The sequence below is a fragment of the Leptonychotes weddellii genome, chromosome 3 (genome assembly GCF_054177405.1).
Source record: "Leptonychotes weddellii isolate Sample4059 chromosome 3, ASM5417740v2, whole genome shotgun sequence".
NCBI lineage: Eukaryota > Metazoa > Chordata > Mammalia > Carnivora > Phocidae > Leptonychotes > Leptonychotes weddellii.
This window is the reverse complement of record NC_138371.1, coordinates 21420311-21434039: the sequence shown is the minus strand read 5'-3', so window position 1 is coordinate 21434039 and position 13729 is coordinate 21420311. Positions and strand designations below refer to the sequence as shown.

At 35.3% G+C, this 13729-nt stretch overlaps 1 protein-coding gene across 8 annotated transcripts in view; it reads right to left on the bottom strand.

Moving 5' to 3' along the window:
* Positions 1-273: 273 nt before the first annotated feature.
* The window catches only part of IKZF2 (IKAROS family zinc finger 2), a 154447-nt gene continuing 140991 nt past the window's right edge, over positions 274-13729 (bottom strand). For all 8 annotated transcript variants that reach the window (XM_081813688.1, XM_081813685.1, XM_081813683.1 and 5 more), the window contains one exon: positions 274-8625. In XM_081813688.1, the coding sequence (XP_081669814.1) occupies positions 7901-8625 (725 nt within the window). In that variant the 3' untranslated portion in view covers positions 274-7900. The remainder of the gene's footprint in view (positions 8626-13729) is intronic.

The window sequence follows — 13729 nt, the reverse complement described above, 5'->3', positions numbered from 1 at the left end:
GAAGAGTAAAGAGATGCCATCCTTAACAAGTCATGGACTACTTTGTACTCTGCTCTGGGGGCCTACATAGTAAAGATGGAGATTCCTGATCTCCAGTGCACCCGCATCTCTGGGTCAAGCAGTGTGACATGTATACACAAGGACAGTAACTTAAGCCTGATATTATTCAAGTTTAATCTTCTGTATTTGGAAGATGTGTTTGTGTACAGAATTCTCACCAGAAAGTTTTTATAGCAAACTTTTTTATGTCAGAAGTTTATTTTATTGGTAAAATATTAAATAATATACAGAATTAAAAACTGCACTTACACTTCTGAGAAGAAATAAATCTTGGACAAATTATATGCTTGTTCCTGAGATTCCCTAAATTTATTCCAGTAGCTGTGCACTCAGACAGTACAAACCTTTATAATATAATCCTTTTCACAAAGTATTACAAAGTTTCTGCAGCTTCTTTAGTTGTACACACATACAGACACACACTCACACATGCATATACAACACTCACACACATATACATGGTACCCACATACATGCACAGAACATGTATGTGTGTGCATTAAAAACAAAGAAAATACAAGTCCCACATTTTAGTCTGCAGTGATAAAACTGTTTAGCAGAGGTCTCCAAATTGGTAATATAGCAGAGTGACTCGTCACACAGCTACAAAGACTGTTTCAGTATTTCCATAGTAAACCTCATTTTCTGAGGTATTGTATTTGAGCCTTAAAAAAACTACATTACACTGAGCAAACCTGACATACAAGGTCTGGAATTTTAATTTTACATATATATTTATATATATTTCTTTTTTAAACAATTTTTATTTTCCCAAATTATTAGTTTGAAAAAAAAATGAGGTTTACTGGTTTGACCTATTTTTTTTTTCTTTTGCTTCTAAAACTCAAAATATCCTAGAAACTGTCAAGCAATTAGTTTTTAAAGTAGTCTAATTACCTTTGGTATTGTTAAAGAAAAAAATCTAAAATGGCCAAGACACATACTATACAAATGCAGTAACTGCCTTTAAAAGAAATGCCAAAGAAATGTTATCTTTTAACAAAACATGTATTTACATTACAGCAGTTTTACTACAGGGACACGGGTATAAAAAAAGAAAACCAGCATTCTACATATAAATATGTATGATACGAGAAAAATATTCTTACTTAAATTTGTATGAAAACAGTGCTCCAAATATTTCTTAAAAATTGTCTTCAGTAGGTGATAGGTGTTTAAAATTGAGCTAAGTGCTTTGCTTTTATTTTAAAGTTCATTTCCAAAAGAAGGAAAATGAAATAAAAAATATTTAAAACACTGGGCAAGGGTAAGAAGAAAATTCAGTCTTTAAGAACTGCAACTTTTTCAACTTTAGGACACATTTCTCAGGCAAAAGATTACCAGTTCCAGTGAAAATTTAGCCTAAATATAGATACCATAAGATTAGACTAGTGTTTTCAACATTCTCTAATCTTTTGACTATGGAGTGTTTTTCTTTGCCTGTTGTGTCCTTTAACTAACATACCATGATTTTCAAGGGTTTCTTTTTGTCATTAACTAAAGAAAGAATAGGTCAGTTAAAAAAAAATAACCATAGTTTTTAAGACTTCAAGGAAAGTATTGCACTTGTACAGAAAGAAAAGAAAAATATCTTTTGAACTAAATAGCAGAAGCAATCATTCTGGGATTGCAAATAACACATGGTCTAAAAGATCCAACTATTAAGAGCAGATATGAAGCCTGGAGAGCCCCCTCCAAACCTGGAATATTATTATAGTAATGTTAAAGCATTTTCTCCCAACTGGGAGACAGTTAAGACTTTTTGCTTTAGACTTTTAACATCTTTCTAAATTCTTGCAAAGAATTGTTTAATCTCTCATACATTTTAGAAGGAAAAACAAATCAGAACACAAAACCCAACTAAAAAGGAAGGCAAACATACCATATTATGACGACATAATCTCTGAAGTCCTACTTTAGGTACCCAATATTTGAAAGTGAAAGTAGCACAAGGGTTATATACCTTACTATGTTTAATCCAACTACTTCTCTTTTTAATATAAAACTACACTTGAGTATAAAAATATGTCAGCAAATTATACAGCCAACAAAAATCACACAAAAAATGTTAAGACTTAAGAGACTGATGAATCCGAAGAGTTGACCTAATCGTCACACTAGTAGGGGAAGGAGAGGCAGAGCTCTCCAGAGGCCGGACGACGCAGACAGGGGAGCAAAGAGGGGGTGGGGGAAGAGACAAAACTTAAGAGCTAACAAAGAACTTCGTTACACAGAAGGGGAAGTGATTTATGTTCAAAATCTGAGAGTGCTTGACAGTCAAAATGTTTTATCACAGTTTCAGAAATTGAACTACTTAAAAAAAACACACACAAAATAATAAAACAACAAGAACCCAAACCCAGAGTCCTTCCCTTGTTACAGTGTATTCATTTTTTAAAAATCCATTTCCAGTAAATTAAGTAGAATCCTGATAAGTGCATAGTAGGGGATTCAGTGACCTGCACCCGTTTGAGAAGCTTTTCTTACTGTGTGTCACTTGAGGTAATTTGAAGGGCCCAATTAACTGCAAACTGGCTTATCTGTACCTTTATGAAGTTATATGTTGTATTTTATGCGGCTTAGCAGAGGGCCTCTAAATTTTATATTTTATTCACAATAAAAAGGACATCTTAGAAAACTAGTCATTCACGTACCACTCTCTGTATGGGGTAAAGGTTAATTCACAACAAATTTATACAGAAAATATACAAATGCAATGTTATGGGAGAAAACCCCATAAACAGAATTAGGAACTTATTTCTAAGAGTGCATGTGAAAAATATCCACAAACTTACAGTACAGCAAGAGAAAACTAAAAAGCTAGAAATATAATGTTACATAAAAACCTTATGGAAATCCCAAAATTTTAGGTTTCTGCAATAAATGTAAAAATATTCAAGGTGTCATTATTTGGCCTAGCAATATACTATGATAAAAAGAAACACTAGCGTATCACAGCTTCTTGGTCATATGACATTTGCTTTGTATAACAAGCAGCTTGTTTTTTTTGTATTTGTTTTTGTTTTGTTTTTTTTAAAAGCTGTCATATCCTAACACATCCATTGCAAGTAATACACAATCATGGTAGGAAACCATTTGAGATTATGCTTTGGAGAATAGCAATGTGATATGACTGTTCAGTTTTGTTTTGTTCAAGGAGAATTAATTACCTGCTTCTTTACATTATTCCATAAAACATTAACAGATTAGGAGACAGTGGTTCTCAGACTAGTACAACACTAGTCTATAAATTCCAAAATAATACTGTATTTTATTGACCAAAAATTCCACTAATAAAGCCTGTGTGATACTAGAACTTATTCTTCCTTAAAAACAAAACAAAAAACACATGCCATAATGCAATTCACAGCTGAAATTTCCCTCTATGCCATATTTTACCTACGTGATCTTGTAATGGTATTCAGAAATACTATCAAACTAATAAGATTAAAATCTGGTTTCAAAGTTTCCTTTTACTTTAAACAGATGAGCTGAAATTCTCTGTATTGGAAATTCCTCTAACAGTTTTGCTGTAAGAACACGAAGATGTATTATATAGTACTCAAATTTAAGTGGTTTTTAAAAATACATAATAGAAGTGTTTGTAGAGCTACAGCAGCTAACCAACACTCTCTCAATGCATTTTAAAAAGGCACCAATATAAAGAAATTTTATAAGTATTTAATACGTTAAATTCAGGATCTTAAGATACCAGTTACTGTATATTTTAATTATTTTGCAGAAACTGGAGGTTTAAAAACATTTCTAAGATAACTCTCATATATACAAACTTCAATTTCACCCCTACTCTTTTTTTCTTTTGCGTTTGGGGATTTTTTTTTTTTTTTTTTTTGTGATAATCGCATACAGATAGTACTTACTAAAACAATATATAAAATATAACTAAAGTTGACCACATATGTAACATATCCCTTTTTGTAAAATGAACATTTCAAAGTAAAAAAAAGACAATAATGTAGCCAGTACCTCTTATAATCTAAGTTCTGTCTTGAAACTAGGGGCATGCAGATTTTTGTTTATATTTTTGCAGTCTTTTCTGTTCTTTTTCTACTTTACGGAATCATTTTGGAGATAGGATGAAATAACATTTGGAGAATAAAACATGATTTTCATCTAGATGCTTTCACTAATGTATATTTTGTCAAACCTTTATAACATATAAAGACTTCATAGTTTTGTGAGGTGTAGAACTGATACACAATAACTATAAATAAAAACAACATCAAGCTCACTAAAATATTCTGGTCTTTCTCCATTTGCCAACAAGTAAAAGTTAATCATTTTTCTTTTCTGTATCTTCCTATTTAAAAGTTATTTGTGTTTCTTTCACTTTGGAAGTTATACCAAATCAGCTTATAGATCTTTTTGTTTGTTTTGATTTTTTCTGGAAATAGATTGTAAAGACCCAAGGTTTAATAGTTGAACTAGTCCTAAAGACACACTAATAACTTCTTTAATATTTGTTACTACAATCAGGTAAATTTCCTAAATTGCTCAGGTGTTAATTATAATTTTAATTCTTTATGTGCTATTGCAACACGTGGTCACTAATTGCTCCTTTTCATGACTTTTCTTTAAGAGTGTGTACGTGTGTACAAACATACACTGTTGCACACCTACAATTGCTTGTACGTTTGTAGGAAAGACATTCCCTACTTTGTAGCCAAATCTAAATCCCGGTCTCTCATTTTCCCATTTTGTCCCACCAGAAAATTCTCAACGGAATGTTTTAACAACTTGAAATCTCTTCCAATCTGCTTATTGGTCATTTTCACTGTTCTAAAAAGCCAGACTAGAATGGCTTTTTAAAAGTGATTGACCACTATTAGTGAGAGGCAGCACACATCTCCAACAGGAACTGGAGATAAATTTCTGGGCAAAATTAGGGCAAAGCAATGTGATGAATTTCTGAATTTTTGCCAAACTAGAAAAGAGAGGCTAACCCATTTTCATGCCCCTCAAGTACTCTGTAATGTGAAATCTCACCTAAATAAACTGGGCATATAACTGTTATGTAAAACTTGATTTATTTGGTGTCTGACTCTCATTATTTTTAGGCCCTAACAACTTGCATATTTCCTTTTGTGAAGAAGGAGGCATGCAAATATAGCCATTCAGAGTTTCCCAGAAAGCACTGTGCCCACAAAAATTCTTTCTAACCTGTACATTTGAACTGACCTCGTCCTCATTTGTTCCTGCCACACCCTGAGCCATCTTTACCTCTTTCTGTTCCTCATATCGTGAAGCTAAGAAAGTACAAGTATACACTTGTAGCAAATACACTCTCACAAATATTCAGTGCCTTCCATAAAATAGATTTCCAAAGAGATGGAATGAGAAACAGAGTGTACATTAGTACTGTCGTCAGGGGGGTACTATACAACTCTTTAGGTCCACCTAAAATTCAGCTTCATCCCAGGGCAGTTAGGTACATGATTATTCATATACTGAAGAAAATTCCTAGATGATGCCAGCAGAGATCCACACACAGCCAAAGTGATGAACATATTATCTGCCATCCAAATGCTTCCTTAAATCGCAGTAAGACACAAAATCAGTAACCTTAAATTATTTACCTTCCTCCAAAAAGGAAAAAAATATATGAAATTCCAATTTTCTTGAGTGGTTAGGGTAGGGGCAGTAAGGGAGTCTCAAAAACATGCTTTACTTTTGGACATATTGTATGTTCACAAAGTACCAAAGCATGCAGGGGGGAAAAAAAGTTGACATTCTATTTAAAACATTTCATGTCTCTGTTTTGGTGCATTCTCTTTGATTTAAAGGAACAGTTTGGACATTTCTCCAAAAATAATTACAAGAGGGGCCAGTAAAGGAGAGCTGAGTTATAATCATTTTTGCCTAGCTCTAAGCTGTGTTAGTGCGTAGAAGTCGCTTAAATCAGCAGATGATAAATGAGAAAATGAGTAAAGAGCAGTATTGGGGCCAGGTTTGCTTCTCTGTCCATACATCTCTAATCTTGCTAGTTCTCACAGCATCTGTATTAAGAAACATAGTTTTGGCATCCTATTTAATGATTTTTTTTAGAGCAGTTATCAGTTACTGCTTAACTGAATCAGTATTCAGAAATGGCTATTAGATATTCCAGTCATGGACAGGACTGTCCTCCCTCAACACAAGCAGCATGTTCTGCATCCAAGTGTGTCTCCCCCCTCCCCCCCAAAATGACTTGATCTCATCTGGTTCCTCCCCTCTAATGCTGTTGGACTGCAGAGAAAAAATAGCACCCTTATAAATGAAATAAAAAATTTGCACATGAAAAATGGAAACATATGCATGGATTAAAAGAAGAGAAAATTTTTACTAAGGGATTGAGATTCATTTCTGACAAGGACTTATAAATAGTTGAATGTTTTTAAGACAGAAAAATGTGCAGGACATGGTGACTTTCACTTGGAGGTTAGGTTACATTCTAGACTCCAAGTAGGGTAAAAATAAGCTTTGTTTTTTGTTTATCTGTAGTCTATTGTACAAGTTACAAAGAAGTTCCCTTTTCCATGCACCAAAAGTGGTAAATATTATTATTGAAGGAATACCCTAGTATAAATAGAATAAATAGCCCTAGTTCCATAACCTTACGGGGTTCAAGTTACCACATTCAGGTGGAATTAGTAATTGCTTTGAGATTTGGAAAGCAAAAACCTATAGCAAGATTTTTGTGATCTCCCACTCAAATAGTAAAAGATGATGGACTATAGATAGAACACTGGGTGGTCACAGCTTGAAATAACCAGTGAAGAGAGACATACCAGAAAAGGGATTTCTGAGTGGGTCCCCCCCCCCCACTGTTAGCCTAATTATATTTTTCTGCTGACTGGTTAACACTGATTAAATGCTGATAAAGTGACAATCGTAAGCATACTTTTAGAAACAAATACGCATACTATGCTGCCATCACATTATAACTTTAAAAGAAAACTTCCCAAACAAATTTATGAAAAGTAGAGGTCCTTTCTGGAAACTACTGACTGCCTCTTAGCCACTCTTAGACCATATGTTATTCTTAAAACTAGATAAAAATACTATTCATTAAAGGTGTTAAAAGTAAGGCTGCCAGGGTGTCTATAAAATGCCAGTCATCAAAACTATGGAAAACAGTGCTTAAGTTTAGAAAAATAAGATCATAGGACCTCAGATGTATTGCAGGTGTCCTTAACTACCTGTAGTTCAAAATTTTTGCTATATGGTACAGTGTATAACATACCGTATTATAAATTCCATTGGGGAAGTAAACATAGAACCCACAACTCATCCAAGGAGTTTATCACTGAAAGTAACAATGTGTTTGTGTTCCATGATCTCTAGAGGGGGAAAAAAAAACAATTTACATTTTGAAACAAAATTCTTCCTTGAAGAGTAAAATTACTTATACCACTTTAAACTGAGAAAGTTCTACCCAGAAAACTCTAAACTTTCCTGGCTTCAATCATAATCCTGAACATCAGTGGCAAATTAGAATCTCTCAGGTGAATCTATATGAATCAAGTGATTTTTTTTCAAAGCATGATATACCTTATATTTATGCGTGGCAGAAATGGAACTGCTCTTAAATTCCCACAAAATAAACGAGCCAAGTTATCAAGAAACAATATCCCTTGTCCCTTCTCTCTTCTGTTTCTTCCTTATTGTAATTAGGCAGAGCAAATGACACTGCGTCCACAAAATAAGAATTAATGACAGTAATAATATTAAACAACTAAAAAAGGTATGTCAACATCTGAGGGAAGGTGGGATTGTAAGTGCAGTATTTCTTCATGTGCAGTTCGTTACTTCATAGGGGTCCCCTTTGGAATGAAAAGGCCTAATGGAATGTGTGCTCCCCTCGAACAATGTGTGATGAAAACTCGTAACGGTCCTGGCTTCTGTAGCCACAGATGTTGCATTCCAGTGGGTCCCGGTAGCCATGGCAACCCATGTGAATGGTGTACATGACATGGTCTAGGAAAAGGACTCGGCAGTGCTCACACTTGAAGGCCCTAATCTGTTCTCCTTCTCCATTGAAGACCTTGTAGATGTCCTTCAGAGAGCCCTTAGGAGCCTTGGTGGTATCCAAAGCCTTGACATCCTCCTTCATGTAAGCTGGGCTTTGTTTCCTCTTGGGATTTAAGGCAGGGTTTCCTTGGTAGGACTGGTGGTCATCATGGCTGCTTTCTGAGTCAGTAGAATCCAGGCAGCTATTGCTGGGCGAGGCCTCTCTTTCCTGGGGTCGACTCTTTGGTCTGATGAGAGAGAGAGGACCATCCATGTTGTTTTCATGACTATCGGAGGTTTCCCTGCTAATGGGTCTTTCTATCCTATTTGGATGATAGACCTGAGAATAAGCTGAGCTTATAACTGGGGCCACCTCAGCGATTGTGCTTGGCGGGTGCTGCATCAGTGGGTGAAGGGCCTCAGCTCCAAGGTAGGTGATTGCATTGTTGATGGCTTGGTCCATCATATGAGACTGCATTAGCTCAGCCTCCTTCTCATATGTTAAGTTCATATCAAAGTGAATGTCTGGGTAGCTGAATCGCATGAGCTTTTCCCCTGAAAGGAGGCGGGCGAGAAAAGTAAAACAAAATACAACAAAATTAGTGATTGGATTAAAATATAAATGTACAAAGTTAATCGTCTCCATTTTCTATAATATGATAATCTTATTCTTTAGATCAAGCATTGGGGCTCTTTAATTCTGCTGAGACTCACAAATACTCTCAACCTGCAAAGAGGATTAGTAATAAGAATTTCACAAGCCATTTGCACTTGTTTTAATGCCATCATGAAAATGCATCTAGGCTGAAAGGTATGATTGACTGTATTATTTTCATTCTCAATTAAAATTTCCACTTGTCTACAGCTCAGCGACTATAGGCAAAAGAAGAAATACCAGGTGAAAATAAGTCAGAGACTATGCCTGTTTTGCATATTTTCGACATCAGTGACCAAGCCACAAAGATCACAAAAGCGAGAGTGATCTGCTTATAACCTCTGTCACCTCACTGTTATATAGGGTTAATTTGGTTGCTTTAATGGCTACATTAGAAAAAAAATTATAAAGCCAGTATATGTCACCCTGGAGAATTAAAAAAACATCACCATTAAAATATTGTTAAAAGATGTATTGTTTGGGGGTGTCTGGGTGGCTCAGTTGGTTAAGAGTCTGACTCCTGATTTCGGCTCAAGTCATGATCTCAGGGTCATGAGATGGAGCCCCAGGTCGGGCTCTGTGCTGGGCATGGAGCCTGCTTAAGATTCTCTCTCTCCCTCTCCCTCTGCCCCCTCCCCACCCACTTGTGTTTGAGTTCTCTGTCTCTCTCTCTCTCTCAAAAAAAAAAAAAAGGCTGTATTGTTTGATAAATTGAATGAAATTTAGGACTGTTTAAATATAGGAGTCATTTCCAAAAGTAGTTTATTCATAAACTTGGAAAATACTATATTTTGTTGTTTTGCTTCTTGAAATGGAGAATTAATCATTTTTACACCACCCCTTCCTTATTCAGACATATGGGCAATGGTGCTGGTATGTACATCCATTGTTAATTTTCTATACTTTATCTTGATTGAAGGATTTCTGTAGTTTTCCCTTTAATATTTACTTCAACAAAGTTATATTTTACTTCAGGATTAGCCATGAAAGAGTTCTGTGCATAAAGCAGGAGAAGTAATTTTAATTTTTCTCCTTTAAATATTGCCAGCTTTGGACAGCATATTTTATCTTTTTAAAATTCTGTCACTAAATGCGGTCTCCTACTAATTGCCTGGTTACTTTGACAGGTAAATCTCACAGATAAAGACTTCTTAAAAAATATGTGGACTTCTTATAAATGTTTAGTATGTTGTTATAGATGGATGCCTAATTTGTAATGTTGATGAAAAAACGTTGATCCACAGAACTGCATTCTGGAAAAGCACTTCAGGTTTGAAGAGAGGTCCCCAAAGTGAGATCAGGGTAATGATCAGAGTAATGAAGAAAAAAATGATGAGACCTTATCTCATGGCATTCAATTTAAGATATCACAATGTTAAGAGTTTAAAAGTTGAGCTAGACAAACCTAATCTACATTCTCTAAGCTTACAGTTTACAGGGAGTGACAGCAATTTAGGGATCATTATTAATACAGTGTGATATATGCTATGAGGTCAAATAAAAGGAATATATAATTAGGGGAGTAAAGAAGACTTCTTGAAGAAAGTGGCATCAGAGATATTTGATGACAAATACTAGCTAAGTAAAGGAATGTGGGAGTGGAGCAGCAGGTAGGAAGGCTCAGAGGCAAGAGGGCATGACTTGTTCAAGGGATTACTTACATTTCACTATATAGCTGAAAGTGGAAATAGATGAGAAAGATGGAAAAGATAATAAAAGGGCTCATTCAACAGCTAAGGAATTGGAATTTTATCCCAAGGGCAATAAGGATTAAAAGGGTTAAACAGGGATGTGACTTGATTAGGTATTTATTGAGATGGTTTAGGAAGTTATTGCCATAAAGATCATGGTGGCCTGAATTAGTACAGTGGCAGTGGAAATGGAGAAAACTGGATGGAATGGAGAGAAATTTAGAAAATATAGTTTCCAGGGCTTGGTGATTATAGACATGGTGATTATAGACATGGTGACATAGAACATGAGTAAGAGAAAGAAGTTAAACATGGAGCCCAAGTTTCTGGCCTAGGAGACTTAGTGGATGGCAATGAGATAGAAAAGATGATGAGTTCACGTTGGGAAAGACTGAGTAATAGTCATGGTCCAGTAACTACCAAAATATAGTCTCAAATTTTGGAGAGAGACCTCTACTTGAGATGTAGATATCTAAGTTGTGGTTGATAGAAACTGACTTCTGAAGCCACAAGAATAGAAGATATAACCCAGGCACAGGTAAAGTGTGAAGAAGAGAAGGTCAAAAATAGAACCTGGAAGAACACCAAGATTTTTAATGCCTGCCCACGGATCAAGGCAAGTTGGATTCTTGCACTGGGCCCCATGTTTACAGAGTTTTTTGCTCCTCATGGAATAAGGAATGTATATAGCCAAGGGAATGTGCCTGGAGATTACTCCCTAGACCATACTCTGGATACCCAGGACCCCAGAATTCCTTGACCAAATGGCACTGAGCTTGCATCAAGGGTTAGCACAGTCCTCATCAAAGGGTCTATCCTCCTGAGTACCAATTTGTGCTGCTGGTATTCACACACTTAGGCCTGAGGAGTGGCCAACACACTACTCTTTATGTGCTATGTGTGGGGTCTAGAATGTGTAGGCTGAAGTGTCTACATACATGGGCATGAAGCCCCTTTGGTACTGGACAGAACCAGAGGTAGCTCTAAGAGAGGCCTGGCTTCAGGTCAGGCAGTTCTGCTCATGCTATCAAGGTCTGGTGTGGAACTCTAAGGAATCTGAGGATTCTATATTTATTTGAACTCAATCTTCCAAGTTAGGAAGGTAGAACACAATAGTTTTTCAGCTTGATTTAAAATATTAAAATATTTAGGCACACGAATGGAGGCCTCCATTAGTACTTTTGCTCCATTTGCATAGCTGTTAAGGGTAAATTCATAATGAAGATTGAGAAGGAGCAAAGAAGCTAGAAGAAATGCAAGAGAGATCAATGTCATGGACACCAAGGAAAGAAGTGTTTCAAAAGGAATTAATTATTCAAGAGTGGCAAATGCTCTCTAGGAGTTGTGTAAGATAGTCTAAAAAGGGTCCACTGCACCTGGCACTATGGAAGCTAGTGGTGACCTCAATGAGGAAGAAAGCCAGGTTGCATAGACTGGGGAATAAGTAGAAAGAAAGAAATTATGGAAAGCAAGCATAGGGAACTCTTTCAACAACTCCATTTTTTAAGAGAAGGAAAAAGTAGGTAGTAGCTAGAAGGAGACTTGGGTTTAAGGGAAGATTTTTTTTTTTTAATGATGAGAATTTATCATATTACATATGAAAAGGAAAATGCCAAGAGAGGGGAGAGGTTGAAAATGTAAGTGAGAAAAAGGAATAACAATGTAAGGTATTTGGGGGACTGGGATAGGAGAATTCCAGAGCACAAGAAGAGGAATTAACCTTAATTAGAAAGAGGGATACTTCTTTCATTCAAACAAAGAGGAAAAAAAGAAAGTATTCATATAAATAAACATAATCTTTATAAGATTAGTGCTATTATTGAAATTATTTTGACTGATTTTAATCCCTGTAAACTGAGATATAATACCATCAAGGAGTGAGATACAATGTTTGTGGAGAATGAAGAAATGTTGAAATGGCTACAGGGCCGAGTAGGAGAGAGGACTGTTGAAGAATGGATTAAAGGAGGACTGCTACATACATTGATGGAACAACTGATACTGGAGATCACTTATTCATTAATTTACAGTGACACCAATTTGTAAGGCTGTGGGGTTTTCTCCACAAGTACTCTTAGTCCTGTCGATATGAGAAAGATGCTCCTCTTTTCACTAGAGAGTGGAGTTTCACCAGGAGGAGGTGATAGAAAGGCAACAAAGTAAGAGAGTCAAGAATATTGTCAAGAGAGTGGTAAAAGTGATTAACCATGGAATCTAAGCTGGATAAGAAAAAGAAAGGAGGACACAAAAAGATATGCAGAAAGTTCAGGGATCATTGGTCTGGAAGACTTGATAAGGTCAAAGAATAGTATTTAACTGAGGAACATGGTAAAAAGGAATTTATAAAAAAAAAATCATAGAGACAGTGTGTGATTATTTTTTATATTTTACTAGAAAGGATAATCCAAATAAAAAATACCATTAAATTCCTAATAAAAATCTAATGTCATTTTATTTTTTTTTAGAAATTTTTAAAAATCAAAATGTAATTTAAAAAAATCTGTCCCTCTTTTCTAAGGAATGTGATCAAATCAAATTGAGACTAGTATCTCTAAGTCATAGGAAACAAAAATATTTCAAAGAACAGAACTAAATAGATTCAGAAGACATAAAGACATATTTTCCCAACAATACTAGTATCTAGTTGGGATATAGGCATTTTAATGGACATCCATCAAATTGATCAATTTAAAAATAGATGAGATGGCATTTAAAAAATATTTATAAAAAGGAAGAGAGAAAGCAGAAAGAAAAGTTACTTAGGGCCCAAGGCAGGCCTTTGAGTATTCTTGCAGGGGCTTTAAGTTGACCTAGGATCAACTGTGATCTCTTAGGGCTGTTCTCTAGCCTTTTTTCCAATGAGCTCTGTAAATAACTCTCTCCAGCTTGTCTTAAAATGATATTTTGGTCATTAGTTAGTTCTTCAATTTTAGATTGGAAGGAAATCTTCTCTAAGTGATTACTGGAGTAAAAGAACTTTATTAGCCTTTCCTCCCTGAAATAACCAAAGAGAATATATTCTCCCATTCACCACTCAACACATAGTGGGATGTTCTGCAATCCTCTTTGACAGTAGAATGTGTGAATCTATTTGAAAATCTTTCTCTTCTAATTTTTACCCTATATGAAGTCTGTAAGAATAGATATATTACATATATAATTAATGGCAATTCCTTATACAGAATCACTATTTTTAGACATTCTTAAAAAACTTGGATGCTTTTTGCATCCTTAGAGACACTTTATGACTTACAGTGTACAGAATGGTGCCAACTCTGTATTAAAGAATATCTAAGGGCTTGGAAATGAAAAA